This window comes from Phalangium opilio, unplaced genomic scaffold (assembly GCF_054372755.1).
Source record: "Phalangium opilio isolate 3A_F unplaced genomic scaffold, DU_Popi_V2 ptg000354l_1, whole genome shotgun sequence".
NCBI lineage: Eukaryota > Metazoa > Arthropoda > Arachnida > Opiliones > Phalangiidae > Phalangium > Phalangium opilio.
Window position 1 is genome coordinate 139,450 of NW_028324229.1, and position 22,178 is coordinate 161,627.

At 39.2% G+C, this 22,178-nt stretch overlaps 3 protein-coding genes across 4 annotated transcripts; all 3 read right to left on the reverse strand.

The window, feature by feature from the left end:
• Window positions 1–3,261: 3,261 nt before the first annotated feature.
• Ubc6 (ubiquitin conjugating enzyme 6) lies at window positions 3,262–7,939 on the reverse strand. The gene is made up of 5 exons (XM_089860891.1): window positions 7,773–7,939; window positions 7,165–7,245; window positions 6,970–7,085; window positions 5,837–5,925; window positions 3,262–5,770 (listed from the first exon to the last, which is right to left on the reverse strand). The coding sequence occupies exons 1-5, from the start codon at window positions 7,814–7,816 to the stop codon at window positions 5,606–5,608; spliced, it is 495 nt and encodes a 164-aa protein (XP_089717017.1). The 5' UTR covers window positions 7,817–7,939; the 3' UTR covers window positions 3,262–5,605.
• A 24-nt stretch (window positions 7,940–7,963) lies between these two features.
• Window positions 7,964–8,909, reverse strand: LOC149602609 (uncharacterized). The gene is made up of 3 exons (XM_089860816.1): window positions 8,356–8,909; window positions 8,259–8,281; window positions 7,964–8,116 (listed from the first exon to the last, which is right to left on the reverse strand). Exons 1-3 carry the CDS (start codon window positions 8,492–8,494, stop codon window positions 7,964–7,966), a joined length of 315 nt encoding a protein of 104 aa, XP_089716942.1. The 5' UTR covers window positions 8,495–8,909.
• Window positions 8,910–9,735: 826 nt separating this feature from the next.
• On the reverse strand, window positions 9,736–20,289 carry LOC149602610 (uncharacterized). 2 transcript variants are annotated; one of them, XM_089860881.1, is made up of 4 exons: window positions 19,521–20,278; window positions 18,881–19,279; window positions 16,805–17,103; window positions 9,736–10,633 (listed from the first exon to the last, which is right to left on the reverse strand). In XM_089860881.1, exons 3-4 carry the CDS (start codon window positions 17,079–17,081, stop codon window positions 10,407–10,409), a joined length of 504 nt encoding a protein of 167 aa, XP_089717007.1. In that variant the 5' UTR covers window positions 17,082–17,103; window positions 18,881–19,279; window positions 19,521–20,278; the 3' UTR covers window positions 9,736–10,406. The 2 variants fall into 2 exon arrangements, with proteins under 2 accessions (XP_089717007.1, XP_089717008.1); XM_089860882.1 differs by having other exon boundaries at window positions 10,490–13,067; window positions 19,521–20,289.
• Window positions 20,290–22,178: the final 1,889 nt, after the last annotated feature.

The window sequence follows — 22,178 nt, forward strand, 5'->3', positions numbered from 1 at the left end:
GGCTCAGGGTGCCGCAATAGGCCCGCCATGAAGCCCGCTTAAGCTGGCGACGGTAGAGTCGGGACTGAGCGAGGGCTCTGTTGTAGTCAATGGTGGCGGTGAGCGTTTGGGCCCGAAGGGCTTTGCGCCGGAGCGCCGTGACCCGTCGTTGGAGGGAACGGTAAGCGGCCGTCCACCATGGCGGAGGGTGGGGGCGGTGGGAGCCGTGCGTCGAGCTGGAGGACGGGATGGAGGAAGCGGCCGCGTCAAGTACGTCAGAAGTGAAGGCGGCCACCGAATCAACCGCGGGGACCGGCGTTGCGGTAAGCAGCGCGGTAAACTTGGGCCAGTCAGCGTGAGCGAAGTCCCACCGGACTAACGGGTCGCGGGGCCCTTGGACATCTGGACCTGGGAAGCGTAGGAGTAGCAGATGGTGATCGCTGCCACCAAGTTCAACAACTGACCAGTCGGCGAGGCCGGCGAGATCGGGGGACGCCAGGGAGAGGTCCAGGACGCTCCCCCCACCTGTAGGCGACGGGCGTGTTATCGAGCCATCGTTCAGCAGGACGAGGGAGAGGGAGCGGGTGAGCCAGTCGGCCAGACGGCTACCGGCAGGCGTGGTGACGGTGTCCCCGAACGAGGGGTGGCGGCCATTGAAGTCGCCCAGGAGGAGGAAGGGTGGCGGGAGACTATCTAGGAGGAGGTCCAGCGCGCTATCGGAAGCCGAGCCGTGAGGGTCATAGACGGACGCGACTGAGGTCCAGGAACCGTCCAGTAAGACCGAATGCGCGATGCACTCGAGCGGAGCCAGGTCAGGGAGAGCCAAAGGCCGCGTGGGGAGGCCGGAGTCGATAAGGAGAGCCACGCCGCCCCCGGGGCGGTTGGGGCGGTCGAGACGGTGAACAGAGAATTTACCGAAGGAGAGGTTTACGCGACGAGAGGGGGTGAGCCAAGTTTCCTGCAGGGCGACGATGAGAGGGCTGTAAGAGAGTATGGCATCCGCCAAGAAACCAAAGTTCGGAGTAACTCCCCGGACGTTCCACTGGAGAATTTGGCACGGAGACCGCCTAGGCATCTTGGTGGCCGGCGGAAGTGTCCATACTAGGAGGTGTGCTCGGGGAGTCGGAAGACAGTCCCGCTGAGGGTGCAGCGTGGCCTGTGGACGAGGCGTGGAAGGACTGGCCGTCGGCGGGGGGCGGTCGTGGCGTGACGATTTCAAGGAGGTGATCGGCACCGACTTGGAGGCCCAGGAAACTGCGGGCAGCGTCGGCCAAGATGTTGAGTCGGGATTGCATGTCGTCGACTGCAACGCAGCGAACCACCACCGAGGCTAGCATGGCCATGATGTTCATGGCTTGCGCCTCGGTAAAGGAGGGCTTGCCAGGGGCAGGTAGGACGGATGACGGGGAACCCCCGAGGCCAAAGGTGGCGGGAGGGCGGAACGGCAGGGTGGCCGAGGACGACCATGGAGTCGGGCGGGGCGGGGGAACCGCCGGGCCGGGCGGGAAAGAACGGGCGGCGGGCTTGGAAGCGGGTCCAGGACGGGCGCCGAAGACGAAAGGGCCCGCCGGGGGGGCGGGGCCGGTAGGAAGGGGAGGGAAAGCAGCAGCCGGGGGGACGGCAGTGGATGAGGAAGGGGCCGAGGCGGCGGGTTGGGCACGACGTGTGCGGCGACGGCGGCGCCCGCGAGGGGCGGCGGCAAGGACCTTTGCACGAGCGTCCGGAAACGGGAGGCGATCGGCGCGTTGGACGCGAAGGACTTCCCGCTCCAGTTTATAACGGGGGCAGGAAGGGTCCGTGGCGAGATGGTTGCCGCGGCAGTTGGAGCAGATGTGGCGGGCGCCTGCTGTGCAGGCATGATCGTCAAGTTTAATTTTGCCACAAGCCGCACACCGGGGCTTACTGTGGCATTGGGGCGCAGTGTGGCCGTAACGGAAACACAAAAGGCATTGGCGAGGTTTGGCGGTATAAGGACTAACCGGGAAACTGACATAACCGAGGAAAACGCGGGGTGGGAGGACGGTCGCGCTAAATTCGAGAAAAAACGTGGTGCCCTGCTTGATACGGCGGGCAGCGACGAGGGACGGCGTGCGGCGTTGGAGGGTGGCGAGCACCTCCGCATCCGAGAGATCTTCGTCGAGACCGCGGATGACACCCTGGAGGTAAGTGGTAGCCGGGTCCTGGACGCGTTTCGCTTGGAAATTGAGGGTCCCGTGAGAAGTAGCCGCGAGAAGGGCATCCGCCTGTGCGGCGTCGGTGGGAGTGATAAGAAGGTTGCCACTTGCCATTTTCTTGATTTCACGAACGTCGCCAGCGAGCGACTGTACCAAGGCGTTGAGGGCCATGAGCTTCATGGAAGAGAAGGCGTCCGGTGTAGCCGGATCGGGAACGAGAAGAACGGGGAGCGGACGGGCGGGCAGGGACTCTGTCAAGACCGGAGCGTCCGCAACTGCGGCCGGCAGCGGCTGAGGCCGAGGCCCGGTACGGAGCTTCGCACGTTTACGCTTTTGCGAAAGCGGCCCGGGTAGCGTGGAAGGATCGCGAGGAACGCGTAGAGTGAGAGAACCGGCTCCCGAAAGGAAGCCGTCCGAACGTTCCGACATCTGAGGCGCAGACTGAAACACGACAAAACAGCGAAGAAGCGGAGGAGCAGAAAAACGCGACCGAACACTACGAAGGCTGAAGAGCGACATATAAAAGAATTGAGTTTAATCTGGATTAATATGGAAACAAGATGGCTCCGGCCATATCGAAACTGGGCGGGGATAGCACGCGAAAATGGGCGGGGATAGGGCGGGGTTAAGGCTATAATGGGGGAAAAAAAGGGTAATATAGGGGGGAAAGGCACTAAAAAAGGGGTAAAAGTGGGGGGGGGTAGTAAATCTTCGGTATAAATGCATAACTTTTTGTCGCCAGATGGCGCACAAAAAGTAAAAACCAGGTTTGAACGGGAATTTTTCCCGTTTTGAGGCTGAAATAATTCTGGAATTATGTTTTCCAGTTTTGTAGGCCTACAATTAGGGACTTTATTTTACATCAAACGTATTTATTTATTTATTTACCCACGTAATGATACATTTTTTTTTTTTAAAAGAATGCTAGGTTTTCACATTAATAATTAAAAAAAAAAATATATATTCACTAAATAATTGTGGCTAATCTTAAAAGTGTATCATATCATATCAAAGTCCTTTGCTTTAATTATTAGTCTCGTCTCACAATTAAAGATTTTGACTTCTTTGAAGCTAATTAAATTAATTTACTTTATTTTGGATTTTTATAAAACAAAATCCTGTAGAATTGTATGTAACTTTATTAGTTATCAAGATTATTTTTAATTAAAGAAACTCGTGTGACTACAAACACGATAAAACTCTCGTTTCATATTATTTTTAATGTTTTTTTGCACACTCGCTAGTATTTTTTTAAGTGATGTTTTAAATAGTAACAAACCTTATTTAAATTTAAAACTACAAAACCTACCCATCAGCGGTCAAATTTAATTGTCGTAAATGCAATGTACACCTTCACGATATTATATTATTCATCGTGTGTGGCCACTTATTACTTAAACACAATAAATTTAATTAAAATTTATTCTCCTTTAAAGGGAGGGTGAAGTAGAAAATCAAGTGATTTTTTTTATCGATTCTTCTACTAATTATAAGACCAGTCTGAATAGTGAAACATTCAGGAAATACTTAATTCTGAATGATTTTAAAATTATATCAAATTAGGTTCAGATTTTAAGGATAATTTTAAAGAAGGACGTCCGACCAATCGCGTAACGCCCTGCCTTTTTATTAACAAAATTCTCGTGGCATGTTACGTGTTGAATGAAATTTATCACGAGATTTGATAAAATTCGCGCGCGACGTGATAATCGTGGCGCGAGACATGGAGCATGCCACGAGAATTTTGTTAATAAAAAGGCAGGGCGTTACGCGATTGGTCGGAGGTCCTTCTTTAAAATTATCCTTAAAATCTCAACCTAATTTGAATTTTAAAATCATTCGGAAGTGCATATTTCCTGAATGTTTCACTATGATGCAGACTGGTCTTATAATTAGTAGAAGGATCGATAAAAAAAATCACTTGATTTTCTAATTCACCCTCCCTTTAAGTTTAAATAGTACTAAACACTTTTTTTTTTTTTAGATCATTCACTGTCTTATTTAAAAATTTGACTTAAATTACAAGATATACAAAAATTCTTATAGACTTTAGTTATTCATCGAATTAGAAAAATTTCTTAGTTACTTTAATTTCTTTAATCAGTTTAATCACCATATGGCGGAAACCGTTTTTTCTTTTTTAAAATTATGCGTAATTTAGGCGCCAAATTAATTAAACTAAATATTTAAATATATTTAGAAAAATAATAGGGCAAAGAGGAGATGACTGAAACAAATTGAAATTAAATTAAATTAAATTAAAAAAAAAATTTGAAATTGAAGTTTGATTCAAAGATTAATTTTTATTTCAACACAAAAAAAAACAAAAAAAAATAATATACAAACAATTGTAGATATTGATATTTCCATTTGAAATATCTGAATAATTAATTAGCCTAATTAAGGTTTCTTTATTTAATCCTAAGTCTTAATTAAACTTAAAACCTTTTATTAACGAACTAATCTTTGAACCAACTGATAAATATATTTTTTTATATATATATAAAAACAGTAGGATCATATGACAAAGAAAACTTAAATTTAATTTTCACGAATGATAGAGTTACTACTAAGCCACTAATCGTAAGAATTAAGGGAAAAGGGGTGAAGTAGAAACTAATTTAATTGGCCTTATTCCTGATCAACGCCACCGAGACGTAGCGGCGACTTTTGGAACTATAATAATACAGTAGCCAATTACAGGTGGCGGTGAAGTCGATGGACTCTGATGGAGATCTGTTACTTATTTTCTATGTTTTGTTGATCTTTCTGAATCATGTGAATAGCCAAGGCTTAACGAGCGATATGGTTTCAAAAGTATTAAAAGTTGATTTTACCTTTCTTATTCTGTCTAATATTGTGAATAGCCAAGGCTTAACGAGCGATATGGTTTCAAAAGTATTAAAAGTTGATTTTACCTTTCTTATTCTGTCTAATATTGTGAATAGCCAAGGCTTAACGAGCGATATGGTTTCAAAAGTATTAAAAGTTGATTTTGCCTTTCTTATTCTGTCTAATATTATGAAATAAGACTTTTGGAGTAAGTTTTCATTCGATTTTGGTCTATTTGGAGATTATTAAGTTAATAATAATTAGTTAAAACAAGTTTTTTGAAGTTGAAGCGGTAATAATAATCAAAACATAGAAAATAAGTAACAGATCTCCATCAGAGTACATTGACTTCACCGCCACCTGTAATTGGCTACCGTATTATTATAGTTCCAAAAGTCGCCGCTACGCCTCGGTGGCGTTGATCAGGAATAAGGCCAATTTTGAGTTGACACTGGGCATTTTAACTTTATATTAAGGAGTACTCAGTAGGAGAAATTATAATTTGATTTTGTGTTCATATTCATATTCATATTTTACAAGCGTTAGAGTTTGTTTGTTTGTTTGTTGGTTTCTCCACACATAGTCCTTTTAATTTTAATTTCAGGGTTTTTTATTATCTTTTAAGATTCTTTCTTTGTTTCTTTCTCTTCTTCGTCATTGAAATTCAGCCAACTTTGTTCTACAATAGCAGCTACGCGCTTTTCATATTCCCGCCTATTTTCTTGATAAAGTTGGGCTGCCAAACTATTAGCCGGACTATTAGGGTTAGGTTCATCTAAGAGGGACTGTGAAACCAAAATAATATCAATTTTAGCCACTAATATTTACCTATTATGAATTTAATTATTTACCTGTATAGAGGTTAATATAGCTGATACATCATATGTTGGACTCCAACGATTTTGTAAAATGTCGAGGCAGATACTTCCATCAGCATATACTAAAATTTCATCCCGATTAATGACATGTTAATCGACCTTATTCCCTTTCACCACCGGAGTTAGGAAGTTAGGCTTAGCTCGGGTTTCATGGGGGTGAGTTGAGTAAGGGGAAGAAATTCGTCTGTTGTCTGCTACAAAAGCCAAAAATATGTATTGTAGCGGACGACAGACCAATTTCTTCCACTTACTCACCCCCATGAATCCCGAGCTAAGCCTTAGCCTAACTTCCGAGCTAAGCCTTGGCCTAACTTCCGAACTAAGCCTTGGCCTAACTTCCGAGCTAAGCCTTGGCCTAACTTCCGAGCTAAGCCTTGGCCTAACTTCCGAGCTAAGCCTTGGCCTAACTTCCGAGCTAAGCCTTGGCCTAACTTCCGAGCTAAGCCTTGGCCTAACTTCCGAGCTAAGCCTTGGCCTAACTTCCGAGCTAAGCCTTGGCCTAACTTCCGAGCTAAGCCTTGGCCTAACTTCCGAGCTAAGCCTTGGCCTAACTTCCGAGCTAAGCCTTGGCCTAACTTCCGAGCTAAGCCTTGGCCTAACTTCCGAGCTAAGCCTTGGCCTAACTTCCGAGCTAAGCCTTGGCCAAACTTCCGAGCTAAGCCTTGGCCAAACTTCCGAGCTAAGCCTTGGCCAAACTTCCGAGCTAAGCCTTGGCCAAACTTCCGAGCTAAGCCTTGGCCAAACTTCCGAGCTAAGCCTTGGCCAAACTTCCGAGCTAAGCCTTGGCCAAACTTCCGAGCTAAGCCTTGGCCAAACTTCCGAGCTAAGCCTTAGCCAAACTTCCGAGCTAAGCCTTAGCCAAACTTCCGAGCTAAGCCTTAGCCAAACTTCCGAGCTAAGCCTTAGCCTAACTTCGAGCTAAGCCTTAGCCTAACTTCGAGCTAAGCCTTAGCCTAACTCCGAGCTAAGCCTTAGCCTAACTTCGAGCTAAGCCTTAGCCTAACTTCGAGCTAAGCCTTAGCCTAACTTCGAGCTAAGCCTTAGCCTAACTTCCCGGAGAAAGGGAATAAGGTGGATTGTCAAACTGTTTATATTTGCTTTCTTACCATTTGGGTGAAACATTTTGGAGACAAACCTAACAGTGGGAGGTTTATTAGGATATTCTTCCGTAAACTCTAACGTTAATTTAAATGTTCCATCCTCAAAAGGTGTATCATGAGGGCTATAGTTTTTATAATTTTATGATTAGTTTAGTTTTATACTCATTATTTAAAAGGTAATTAATTAATTTTAAACATTACCCAAATATAACTGCATTCCAGATCATGATATTATTGTCAGTTGGTGCACCACTAACTCCCGCTGGTGGGTCTTCTTGTAATCTAATTTTTAATAGTTAAAATTAATTAGATCGAGATGACAAAGGTTTAGTTAGGCCTAGTGATCCTTTGTTATATTTAACCCAGTTTTATTGATTTTTTCCTATGAATGTTACCTATCTACAATATGTCAAAATTGAGGATCCTAATTGGCTTCCCTTTTCAAGGTTAACTCTATTTCCAAAACATTAAATGATATTTTAGCCCCTCCCAACTTAAAAATGTATAAAATTAAGATACAATTATGCATAATCAACTTTTAAAGCTGAATGCGTATAAAACATCCCTAGAAATTTATAAACTTAGTATTGGTAAGGGGAAATTCGACTAATTTAACATTGTAAAACGTAAACTGAAAAGTCTTAAAGGAAGCCCAATGTTAGAACAAGAAAAAAAAAACACCCAAGGCTTTCTGAAACTATTTTTCGCTAAGCCTTGGTAGATACTTTTCTGACGACCCCGTCACCCCACTTCTACTACCACTTAGGTTAACTTTAAAGCGCATAATTTTGAAAGAAATTGGTCTTTACCTTTTGAAATCTCTCATCAACCGTCTTCTGGCGGGAGTGGACATGATTAATAATTAAAATTTAAAACCGTAAACAATATTTACTACGCAAAATAATAATTGGAAAGACGTATCTGACTCGACAAGACTGAAAATGAACGACAAAAATATTTTTTCCGTCGTCTCTCTCTCTCTACACTACATAGAGATATGCTACACTACTGATGACGTAGTACAGCTTTCCTGAAAGGCTATTGGTGACGCGTATGGTCTTACGTAAGCCAAGGATTCTGTCAATATAGAAACAAGAAGGCGCGTTTCACCAAGGGTGTTTAATAAAGCGATGGCATCACCCTGCCTTCGACTCTATTGGAACATAAAAAAGATGTTATAGAGTGCCATTACTCTCATACTTATTTTTAAAACGCTGGTTCTGGCCTTCAAATTTTATAATTATTCACTTAAAAAAATGAATATCCGTAAATGCTGAAGTCCTATAAATCCTTACCAGATTATTTTCCTTAACGGGAACTGTTTAAAGAACACATGCAAGCCAAAATTAGATAAGCCCTTCTGCAAGCTTCCCCTAATCCATAGCATACTACCAGAAGTATATAATACTTCTCTTCGAGAGAAGTGTACCACAAAGCGGGATAAGTGTAACGTCACTCTTCCCAACATCGGAACATTTAGAGCAAGGTTACTAAACCGAATCACATACACGATAAATAGTTCCCTCATCATTACTCTATTAGCGTTTAAACATTTGTCAAGACGCGCTTGTGCATTTTTGTCCCACGTCAAGACTAAGTTTGTGGGACGATTGCTGGCGATTTAGTGCCAAACAACTATAGAATTCACCTTACGGTGCGATGCCCATTTGTAGTTTTGATGAGCGGCAAAGCAAACTAAAAGGGTGAGCCTGGGAAGAATGACGTTACATAACTAATGTATTAAGATAATACAGAGTGGCATCCTTCTTCTATTATCCCCTTCTGATACCACGTAATCAACCCATAACGCCTAATACAGTCATAAGTAGATACATGCCGTTTTCCTATTTATATAGCATAAATTTGAGTGTAGGAACCTCTTCCACTAACGTAAGAAAACATGTAGGCTTAGTGCAATAGAAAGTTCACGCTTCAACGTCTTAAAGTTTAAATTTCACTACAGAACTTTACTTGTATGAGTTAGGCCATAGCCCACTTGATCACGCACGCTGGCTGCACGCGCTCTAGAAGCCCGTCCAAACGATTTTTTTTACATGTTAACTCGCGAATACGGCGCGTCACATAGGTTCGGTCTAAACTTTCAAACCCGTCTGGTTTTAACATGGTCGTCTATGGGAGGGGACCAGTTTTTTCAACGTTTTTGACAATATTAGTGCATCTACTGGTTCAAATCTCTTGAATTTTTAATGAGACGTGTATTGAAAGGTTTGATATTATCCTGTAAAATTTAAAGTCTTCAGCTATAATAGTTTTTTTATAAAAAATAAAAATCATCACATAGTAGAGAAATTGAAGGATTTCTCTACTATCAATTTCTCTACTATGTGATGATTTTTATTTTTTATAAAAAAAAACTATTATAGCTGAAGACTGTAAATTTTACAGGATAATATCAAACCTTTCAATACACGTCTCATTAAAAATTCAAGAGATTTGAACCAGTGGATGCACTAATATTGTCAAAAACGTTGAAAAAACTGGTCCCCTCCCATAGAGGCCCATGTTAAAACCAGACGGGTTTGAATTTTAGACCGAACCTATGTTATTCTCATTTTTAGGGTCGATTGAGCGGGCTTCTATAGCGCGTGCAACCAGCGTGATCAAGTGGGCTATGGTTAGGCTATTGGAAATTGAAAAGCCCACCTAATTTTTCACTTGCCAAATTTGGAAGACGTTTCCCTACACTTTTTTCAGTCAGTTTCGTAATCGCTGTTCTAAAAATGTAAATAATAAATAAATAAAACACAGAAATGAACATCATTATAAGTTTCGTAATGAGAATACATTTATCATCATAAATACAAAAAAGTGGCGATATGAAACTCGATGTTTGTTAAGTACATAACAAAATCTTAGACTTATTTTTCTTTTAAAGCCAAAAAAAATAATCAATTATTAACCATTACAAGCACTAAGCGTAAATATATCCCTAAATTTTCTCGAAATTTACTTACAATATTCGCTTTTGACTAGCTAAAACTAACTTCTATCTAACCACCACTTATATTATTAATAATTCTTCATATTCATTATAAACACTTATATTGTTAACACAATTTTTTATAACAGTTATTTACAGTTGATATGAGGTTTAGTCGTTTTGTTTTTGAATCTTCGTTTTTTTTTTTTTTTGTATTTTTCATTGACAATGATAATTTCCAATTTGAACACTTTAAACTATCTCACTAACATTCTCATGAAAAACAACTAGTAATTTTAATCTGAATTTTTATGGTTTACTTTCATCAAAAACAAAAAACAAAAAATAATTGTTTCAACTTTTCGTTTCGCTTGAACATTTTCTTACACGTTTTTAAAGGAAAATTAACAGAAAAAAAGTATTTTTTTCTTATGGTATCATGGTACTATAAAAAATAATAATTTTACCCGATATTATCATGAAAAAAAAAAAAAAAAAATGTTTAACATCCATGGGCTTCGGCTACTAAAGTAGCCAATAACGAACCGTCATATTGCCTTTCAGCTCTCATCAACAATTGATGGTCCATTAGACTAGATGGGAAACACGAATTGAAACCTTGTTGTTGTAATTGCATCGCTTGTTGCTGTTGTTGGATAAATCCTTGGTTGTTGAATAAACCTTGTTGATTTTGTTGCATTATACTCTGTTGGAACATTTGACTTTCCACTGGAAATAGATTATGAAAACGTGAATTAGGAAAGAGTTCGTTATATGACGGTAATAAACACTGGAAAGAATATTTCTGGTTATTTGGACCTGGCCTGTTAGTCGTTAATTTTGTGTTCGTAAAAAACTAAGGTTTCCCCAAGGTTTAACATAGACGATATTTCACTTGAAAATCGCCTGATTTTTGTTGGCAAAGAAACATTATTGGCGTTATTTCAAATATTTTTTGGTAAACTTTTATATAGTCGCGTTACGCCTAAATTTCAATACGCCCAATGAGTGTTTCAACTCTCAAGTGAAACATATTCTACGAAGGAGTTTTGGGAATGTGTTTCTCGCCATAAGGATCGTCTGATAAAAATTAGTATCGTTCAATTGGGGGTTGAATCAGAAGTATATAATACTTCTCTTCGAGAGAAGTGTACAAACCACAAAGCGGGTGTGGTAATTGTAACATGATTATTCCCTACATGATCTAAACATTTGGAGTGTTCAAGGCTACTAAACCGAATCACATACGCGATAAATAGTTCCTTCATTATTACTCTAATAGCACTTAACAATTTGCAAAGGCGCATGCATGCGCTTGTGGATTTTTGTCCCACGTCAAGGCAATCAAGGTTTGTGGGTTGATTGCTGAGGATTTAGTTAAACCAGAAGTGAGATGAGACTAGAAGTACTGAGCTAACCAAATTCTTCACTCGGCGAAAGTGAATATTCTTGATAACACACCAACGGTTGGCCCTCTAGTGGCGGTTTCAGAATTTCCCCTCCAAAACGTGAGACGCTCGCGGTGGTAGACGGCCGAACTAGATTCAAGCACCCGCGTCCGTGTTCCGCGGCTTTAGGTTGAGGGGAAGGGGGTAGGAAATGTTTTTGGAACTCGACCAATTTTTTTCTCTCTAGTTTTAGCGCGTGGGAAGCGGCGTAAAATCCTCAAATTTGTTCACTAATGCCAGGATCTATTACCAATGCTAGAGCCCTTCACTTCTAGTCTCATCTCACTTCTGGTTAAACCAAACAGTTGAAGAATTCACCCTAGCATGGTGCGATGCCCATCTGAAGTTCGATGAGCGGGAGAGCAAACAAAGGGAAGAATCACGTTACACAACTTAAGTATTACGAGGATACAGAGTATCATCCTTCTTCAATTATCCCCTTCTGGTTGAAGTCATTCATAATTTCATATTATCAGATGACCCGCTGGTAAACAGCCGAAAATATATCAAAACTTTTGGGTATAAAAGTTCCGATTCATTTTCGTTAGTTATAAATACTTGTTTCCGTAAATGGGCAATGAAATAATGCTTCCAGATTAACACTACTTTAAAATACATGAAAATAGTCTTTATTTCTTTCCCACACTTTTGGGTTTATAGAAAAATAAAATATGTAACAATGATACAGAAATGTTAAACGAAATCATGAAATGAGTTCATACGAATGAAAGTTTTTGATTGAACGCTTCAAGATAAGTTCGTGAACGTACTAAGGGTTCGGCAGCCGATAAGAGTTAATGCAATCATTCATTCACGTTACCAAGAAGTGATATCTAATTTATTAGGGAGAAGGTATAAGTTGCCTAAGTATACGGGCGCCATAGACCCAGTCCCCCTTTCAAAATACAAGGGAGGGGGGGGACATGAAAGAAGGCCGGGATATTTCATAACCTCTCCTCAGTCAGAAAATACGTAATTTTCGTCATTCGCGTCGCGCTGACTGACGTGAGTTTTCAAGAACCAATGAGATGCTGGTTGTAATTTAGAGGCGAGGATTAACTCTGGACCTACGTTTGGACTGGAGATAAAGCTGGAAATGTGGCGAATTTATACCTTCTCCCTAGTACACTAGATATCACTTCTTGACGTTACTAAGAACACGAATAGTGAAGCCAGGCTTTGAGCTTGGGGTTCATAGTTTTCAAAAAATGCGAGGATGTGTGAGGAGTTACGAATTCTCAGCGCTACGAATGAATTCTTGGTTACGGATTACGTACTATTTTATGCCAGAACCCCGCGATAGTAAAACCATGAACTTACGATGATGCAATGCACGCGGAACTAAATGCAAAAGTTATTTTCGCGCACTTCTTAATTGTAATAATGTAATGATGAGCGATATTGTTAATCACAGCAAGGAGAAATCAATATAGATGAGTCAATTGTGTTACCACGTGTACGCGCGAAAATTTGCGCTGTTTATAAATAGAATGTCGCCAAGTTAACTATAATTTTATCTGGGTTCGTTATTTATGTTTTTAAGAAAGGTACTTCTTAGAAATAAGAGCAGTGGTAGTCTTGGCCGTGCGTATTCCATTTGAGTTGCCTCTCTAAATATTTATCTTCATTTTGGCTAGATTGCGTCCTAGAAGTTTCGATTTTGTTCCCCTCGCATTTTCTTAGATTAGTAATTTTGTCTTTCTTGGCATCAACTTCTGCAAAAATAGCGAGATAAAGATATATAAAAGCCTTTCGAAAGATAGTTCGACGACTTGATTTTATAAATAAGTGCCAAGTTTTAGTTTTCTAAGAAATAAGCGGAAACGGGGCAACCAACCGGAAGTAGCGAGACAGACGCGAAAGAACGGGGTAACGCAACCGGGATGGAGCAAAAAAACAAGGAGATGATGATAGGATTTAATTTCTCCTTCCGTTTTATCCCTCATTTAGAGCAACATTTAGTACCATAAGTAGCTATTAGAGTACGACCAAAGCCTCGTTGGTTTACATGGTCCGGAAAGAGGAACTTTTAAATTCCGAAATTCTATAGTTCGTACTTATAGTTTTATTGTTACTTTTGGTTCTTTCAAAGATTTGGTGAATATACATGGCTTTCAGATTAGGAGGATCGATACCCCTTACACCAGGAGGCCACGGTACTTGGTACTGCACTTGTCCGCCAAGTAACCTGGCCTCCTTGTGTAAATGGTATCAATCCTTCTAGTCTGAAAACTATGAATGTGATTCTTCGTTAGGTTTCTTCGACTTTCTTGACGTTGATTGAAGTCTTGAGGTTTTCTGGTTGAGTTTGTCTTCCCTACCAGTATACCGACATTCAAATACCACACACCATCAATCCACCTCCCAAACGCCCAAATGTATTGTTGTTCCCCAACCCATCATGGATAAATCTTAACCCAAAATTAGGCCTTTTTAAAATCTGGCTAATTATATAAAAATCTGTAAAACTTGGACAGTATAGGACCTCTGATCACCTCGATAAACCAGATATTATCATCTTGTATTTTAAATCCAGTATCCCTAGAGGCCATCACCCGGTTCTCAGCCAATAGGCACCGCTATTTTCCTAGAACACGTGGGGCTAGAGCTCCAATCAAATAAAAGAACAGACGGTGAAATTTACACCTGAGAAAGAAAAGTCTTTAGTTATTCGCAACAATGCCCTAATGGCATTTATTTAAATTTAACAAAGAGCAAATGACAAAATATCAAACAACTCGTCATCGCTTTTACTTCCGCTAACCCGAGAGTCACATCAAATCAAATCAACCAATCATCGTCAAAAATATTCTTTGTCGTTTGCTCGGTTTTAAATATCATTAAATTACATTCTTCCCTACGATATAAATGTAGAAAATGACTTAAAAATTAGGTCGGGATTAAATGGGACTTGATAACATTCTGAACATCGCCGCGACTCCCACTCCGCCACACTCTAAATCGCATATTCAGAAAGTTCAAACAAATATTTTTATTAATTCCGGTTTTCGAGCAGCAGTCTGACCCCTCCTCTTATCTTTTTTAATTGGCAAAACGCTCCCACCACATTTTCTTTATTAATTATTCCAAAAACCTCATTACCCACCAGGGGGAATGTACCAAGTCGAAATAACGGAATGAAGTCCCGTCCTCCTTTACCATACGTAACTAGTATCATAAGTTTATAAGATAAGTATGACATGACACTACCTATGGGTTTATACAACCTTTGGAAAACAAATTTCCCTGAGATTTCATGGGTTTTCCCCATATACTTCCCTGAATTTTCCCGTATATGGAGTATCCTATGGAGCAAATGTTAATGAAGGAGGGGGCAAATATGACTATTACATAATCAAAGGACATCCCCGTATCTCAAATATAACCAGAGTTATGAGCCTCCAAAGTTTAGTGTAATGTTAATCCTATTGAGGGTATGTTTATGAACATCTTGCTAAATTACTCGGCCCCTGTTTGACGCAAATTTCCCTGATTTCCCTGAATTTTACTAAAAATTCTAAATTTCCCCGAGGTTTTTGTCAACTATTTATTTCCCTGATTTTTCCAGGTTTTCCAGGTTTGTATGAACCCTGCTATACTTCTTAATGCTAGAGACCAGAACGACAAGCGGGAATTGAAGTCCAACACTCTGTTAATGTTGCAGCACTTCCATCTTCCTATTTACTCTGTACTAAGCCTTTGACAGCGCCCAGTCACCAGGCGTCGCTTTACCTCGAATCTATGACCTACCTCCCTCACTTCATGACAAGCTCCAGTTTGTAAATTGTAACCAGTGACAAACTTATGGGAAGGAACAAATCTCATGAACTTATGCTAGTATTTATAAAATGTACGTGTATTTACGTTTCGTTCAGCTTGTAATTTTCCATATTATAAGTTTGTATCAACTTACGATAATAATCTGACCCATAACATTTGACTATTGATAATAAAAGACAGACAATATACGCGTTTGATATTATCTTCCCTACTTGGTCATTTTCCGAGGGTCAAATCCATATTATTGACTCCTTTCGTGACCTACAGTCCTAGAGTCCTAAATAATTCTACAAGCTTCTGTCACGTACATTCGTATTTACTCTATCAGAGCACGATAAAATATTCAGTTTGTTTTTGACAAATTTTCTCAAACACTTAAATGGAAATGAAATAGGGTACGTTCTTCCTCTAAAGTTTAATTATATCGCTAATTAAAATAACACTAAGTCACTAACTACCCTTAAAACGAGGATATGACAGTTTGCTAATTGGATTTGGAGTTTCGAAAATAAAAATAAATTAATAAACTAAAAATATTTTCTGGAAGTTTTAAAGGAATTCTTGAGGTATTTTTAATTTATGTTTTTCATACAATTTTCCCCCTTTTACGGTTAGTGCTTTTTAGTGCTTTGGTAAATTTAACGGCACTTTATTAAAGGGGAGGTCCGTAAATATAGCTTTGCGTCACGGTAAGGTTTTCCCCGTGACAATGGACTTCAATAAATTATAATTTTAGGGTAGGCCCCCTCTAAAAATAATACACCGCGAACTCAACCCAACCCGACCCGAAAATGAATTAATTAAATATTTTGTTGAGTTTTCTGTACAGCGTACAGTGGGGTGGGTCCATATTGGCTAATTGCTTATTAGCAATCGCTTTAAATTGAATAATTTTCGGTGAAAAATAAACACTATAATATAACCTTCAATTACGCTTAATTTTGTACGTTTAAACCTTTTAATTTTCATCCGGGACAATAATAAAGTGTTAAAAATAACTTTTTTGTGTATTTTATTCCAAAAATAATAAAAGTTTAATACCAAGGGTTAATATAAGTAACACAAAGTAACTATAACGCTCCGAATGCCTCAAAAGCCAAACTATTTTCGTCCGCCAGCGAAAAGATTGAGGGAACTAAAGGGGAAGGAAAATTTTCTATCCCCATTAGTTCCCTCTATCTTTAACCGCGCTTCAGGTTTGGAACTGAATGATCTGAATCGAACTACACGCGGTCTCTTTGTATCGTGAGAGTGCGCAGAGATACTTAGGGTTGCCTATATCCCCTTTTTACGACGAAAAGGTCTATTGGCCTAGTAAATAAGCTACAGAGACTCCACTTTTCAGTTACTTATATTTACCTTTGTTAATAATTTATGAAAAATTATAATTTAACGATTTCTTAGCGTATAGGTATCAAAATTTTGTTTATTAATACACCTTCCATTATTCAATCTAAGTTGACCGTTTCAATCACCGTCACGCTTAAATTAATTAGCATTAAAATGTGATTATACTTTTAAAAATACGAAGTACGCGTAAAGAAAACATCTACACTCATTCACAACGCGAGTCCTCGTTCCCAAACGTTCAAAACAATTTCGTATATTTCCCAAACTAGTTTTTTTTCTGTCTCACGTAAACAAGCATAGAAACAACGAAAACAAAACTTACTTTCAGTCTTGGCTTTCTTCATCGCTTCGCATTCAATATTTTCTCTACTTCTCTTTCTTCCATTCGTAAAAGGAGTAGGTCTTTGAGAATCGATTGTGAAATATTGTCCATTTTGTTCATGATGGACCCACGAGGGAGGTTGCTGTACCATCATGCCATTTGGCAACGTCCAAGGACCTTGGGCGGAAGAGTGTTGTACCGCGGCTTGGCGACAATTTTCGGCCATACCATTGACAGGGTACCCGAAATTATAGTTAGCTTGAGTGAAACTAGCCATGATTTTGGGTTATTGGACGTTTCTAAAACGAGAAAAATGTCGAAAAACGTTTGAATAAATTGTGCAGAAGGTACGGGGATTCGGGGAATTGAATAATTGGTTTCTTTATGATAACTTTGGGTTTTAATCTACTTCTGAACCACCCACGCGTTTGAATTTGTACACGGACGCGTATGTGGGTCATTCGTATAGGAAAACAATACCTTTTTTTTAAAGAACAAGCGTGTTATTTTTACGTTATCATCTTACGAGATTAAGGAAGTAAGGATGATTATGGATTATTATTTGGTGTTGAGTTCATTACGTACGCGATGAAGTACGTTTTGGTTCAATTAAGGGTCAGTTTTTATTTATTCACGCTTAAATAACAACTTCAGACCTTAATGGTACGCTCTAGGCTTACAAAGGGTAGTCCCTATACGTTCTACGTTCGCGTTTGAACTTTTAAAACTGTTCGTTAGAACAAGAAGCGATATCTAGTTGACTAGGGAGAAGGTATAAGATGCCCAAGTATTCGCGCGCCATAGTCCCAGTCCCCCTTTCAAAATACAAGGGGGGACGTAAAAGGAGGCCGGGCTATTTCTCTGCCTCTCCTCAGTCGGAAAATACGTAATTTTCGTCATTCGCGTCGCGCTGACGTGCGTTTTCAAGAACCAATGAGATGCTGGTTGTAATTTAGAGGCGGAGATTAACTCCGAACCTACGTTGGGACTGGAGATAAAGCTGGAAATGTGACGAATTTATACCTTCTCACTAATAAACTTAGATATCACTTCTTGGTTTGAACAAAGGTAAGAAACCAGGTACGTGATAACTCCTTTTCGTTTTTGGCGTCAAAGTAAATAATTTTTTTTTACCGCCTTTGAGGTAAGGTAAAACCAGAATGGACCCTTCCCGGGTCAACGGCTTGAATCTAGGGGAAGCTGGGGCGATGTAGAGGTTTACAACCGGCACCGGGAACTCTTACGCAACATTTAGTATTAGCGATGGAGGGGGGGGGGATAAGGAGGAAAGGAGACGTTGTGAGAGAAAAAGAGTGTCTCCGCAGGCCTTTTTTTTACAAAATAAAAAATATTTATGTATATATTCGGTTTCAATCGGGTGGGCTTTTATCTAACAGTTTATTAGATAGTGAATTGCCGCTTATAAATTTATAGCTATCCTACTAATAGTCGGACACTTCAATTCGTAGTAGATAAGATTAGGTAGCTTCAATATTGGTTTTTTGAGATAGTATCCAACGCCTCGAATTTTCCCCTCCCCCCACCCGGTGTAACGTATTTTTCAAAAAAGCGCGTGGAAAATTTCCCACCTTCGGGATACCAGCGTGCAAACATTTTCCCGCCATTTTTTCCCTCCCTATGTTCTGATATGACATGATTTCCCAACCAAAAATGAAAACCAACTTGAATTTAGGATAGGGGTGGCAACATAATATACATTTATAATTAAAACTGGTTTAGGAAAGAAGGATTACCAATTTCTTTATTTGATTCGATATTTTGAAATTATACCGGTACCTTTTCGCGCCATTTAATTTACGCGTTACGTTAGTCAAGTATATTTTCTTTGTTTTAATAAACAAAAATAAAGCTATATTTTAAAGTAATTTAAGATGTTGTCAATTGCTGTTATTTAATAAAATAAAGATAATCCATCCATTGTTCCTACATTATCCTCGTAGATTAATGTTGATTTTAAATAATTAATCTTCAATAATCTAATTTATTTACTGTATTGTAACTGATTTTCAAACACCGGTAATTGTCATCAACTTTAAAATAATAAATTTAACTTACATTTAACGAAATATTAAGGAACGAGTTGAATATCTCTCCCGATTCTCTTCACACACAAACAGCCTTTTGTCTTTACACTGTTGTTAGCTTTATTGATTCGGGATCCACGATAACTCCAGCGTTTTACCTTAATATATTACTTAATCGAAACGTTTTGGGGTAGATGAAAGTCTATACTGGGTTTTTGACTTGGTTACGGATCACAAAGTGTTAAACTTCCGAAAAGTGATCGCGTGTAAAAAGAATTTTGGCAGAAACACTACGGAAGATGTTACTTCAACAGAACATGGAAACGTTCTGGTAAATTTCCCGGGGCTGCCGGGTGGACTGGAAAGAGCGCGAAGCGGGGAGTTTTTCCTTGGACTCTGTAATCAGAGGAGTTGTTGTTGACCGTTGAACCTTCAACAAGTAGTTTTTTATTAATATTTTTAGGCCTACTAAGCCAATTTTTTTTATAGGAAAATTAACTAGGAGGTTAAGCTAAACACACTGATATGCGTTTCTAATCATTGGCTAAATCATGGTACCACCATTATAGGAAATTCCATGATTCTAAAGGTTTATTCCATAAAACGTCAATAAAGATACTCAGAAATACACTTATAATTAATTTTCCAAACTATATGACTCAAAAACAAACCTTCCTGTATTTTTCCTCCAAGATTCTTCGATATAATTTCACTTTCCTTTGATAAAGGCACGGTTGTTGTTGCTAAGCCAACTTTATCTATAGCGCAGGCGTAATCAAGTATCTTTCCCCGCCAAAAACTCGTTTTCTAATTGCTTCAATTCGTCACGTGCGGTCAATATCGCGATTTTATTGGTTAGATTTCAGTTTGAAAAGCAAAACACGCGCGCTTTTCGATCGATAGCGCGGGACGGACGGAATTATAAGTTATGGGGAGACAATAATGGCGGAAAACCGCGCTGGAAACTAGAATGTGAGCCCTTATGGCCACCGGTGAGCGCTTATGTCATCCAAAGTCATGAATAAGGTCTATAATAGAGGGCTATGTGTGTCACAGAACAATGGCACTTCTTTGTTCGTGCGCGGGTGGTGGATTGTGCCAGCCCTAATTTTTTTTACCGCTCGAGGTTATTTGGGGTCAAAAGATGTATTGGTACCCCTGGTCTAGAATGTACTGAAATTACAACATTCTGTGATATCCGGTGATAGATTATAACGATAGTTGTAATTGCTATATGCAAATTGACCCTATTTCACATACCGGTATCTAATGTACGTGCATAATATTCAAATTCGTAAGCGTAAACGCTATACTAGTACACTTTAATCGACAGCTAATGAGCTACATAGCATCTAAAATCTTGGGGTAATTAACTATGGAGGTCTACTATATACCAGTGTAAGTCCAAACCTAGAGAATATGGATATTTCATGAATTCAAACATTCCTCGTTTATTACTCCTAGCTTGATTTGAATATATGGATTTTCGCACATTAAATGTTGCAGCGCCATCTATTTCTTTAAAATTTGAGAACGTTTATTGGCGTTATATATTATTGTTTTTAAAAAAATTATCTTTAATTAAAGGTTTTAATAAGTTCTTTAAATAAAACTTAGAAATTAATTTTAATATTATTAATTAATTTGGTTGAAAGTAAGAAGCACAGATGGCGCCACAAATACTACAGTTTAAAGTTTATTCCGGTTTACTGACTTTACCAAGGATGATAGGGGGTGGATACGAATTCTGAGAGAAATACGCGCCGTAACTTCGGACGCGATTGGGTCTGGTGGGACGCTAAAAATGGGGGAGGAATACGCGGGACGAAAGGCAGGTGGGCTACCTCAGAACTAGACCCTATTTAGCGCCATCGTGTTGGCCAAATTTTGCATGCATATTGCCAAAGTTATTTTAAACTTTTTTCTCATAAATAAAATTTGCAATTGAAACATTAAATTTTATATAGAGTTAATATTAAATAATTATTGTTTCGAAATTGTTTCTAAAATAATAGTGCACGTAGATGACGCTGCAATAGGGAAACGCCGGTAGGGATTTATTTGAACGCGCTGGGCGTCTGCTAGAATTCTTTCTTCCGCTTTCAAGGGGGATTGAAAGGATTATAAGATCAAATATTTCATTAAATAATGTTTTTAACTTCTAACTATGGTGTAAATGATCATTTTTATGCACGAAAGAAGAAAAGATTTAATAATCAATGTAAGTTTTTCCAAACATAGTAAAATCATGTTTGGTTTCATTACTATGCGTTAGTAGTTAAATTCCATTTTTTTCATCAAATGATTAATCTTTTCAATCGTCCTTGAAATGGGAAGTAACAACTCTAGCGCGTTCAAATAAATCCCTACCTATTGCAGCGTCATCTACGTGCACTATTATTTTAGCAACAATTTCGATACAGTAATTATTAAATATTAACTCTATATAAAATTTAATGTTGCAATTGCAAATTTTATTTATGAGAAAAAAGTTTAAAATAACTTTGGCAATATGCATGCAAAATTTGGCCAACACGATGGCGCTAAATAGGGTCTAGTTCTGAGGTAGCCCACCTGCCTTTCGTCCCGCGTATTCCTCCCCCATTTTTAGCGTCCCACCAGACCCAATCGCGTCCGAAGTTACGGCGCGTATTTCTCTCAGAATTCGTATCCACCCCCTATCATCCTTGATTACGTTTTCACTGCCATCTGTGTATTTAAAAATTAAGTAAATTAATTTATATTATTTATAATATTTCATATATAAAATAAACTTTTAATGAAATTATTTTGTAAAAACGTAGATATTAATTTGAATAAATAAATGTTTTTTATCTAATTTGGTTGAAGAAGTAAAGTTAAATAGATGGCGACACAAGCATTTCAGTTTAAATTTTAAGCCCGCCAAAATGCCAATAACTCTATGGTTGGTTGGGTAACTATATTTATTGTTATTTTACCTTTGGGCTGAATCGTACAACTGACAAGAGAAGTCAAAAATAAACGGTCCAATGACCGGCCACGATTCTGTTAGTGAATCCTGGAAAATTTTCTTTCTATAAAGTCTGTATTTTTTTTTGTATTTGAAGTGTGGAAAAGGTTTAACAGGAAACAGGTGGAGTTAACAGATAACTTGATATTTGAAGGGAAGTCTTCATAAAAATATTTTTTCGAAGTACGAATACCATAGCCTGCTCGATTCCGAAACTTTGTTTAAATATAAACTTTTTCTGGCATTTCTGTTACTGTCGCTGTTACTGATAAGCATCCGAGCACCTTGTCACTTGATTTTTTTTAGGACAAACTTCGGTGTATTGATTGATTGATTA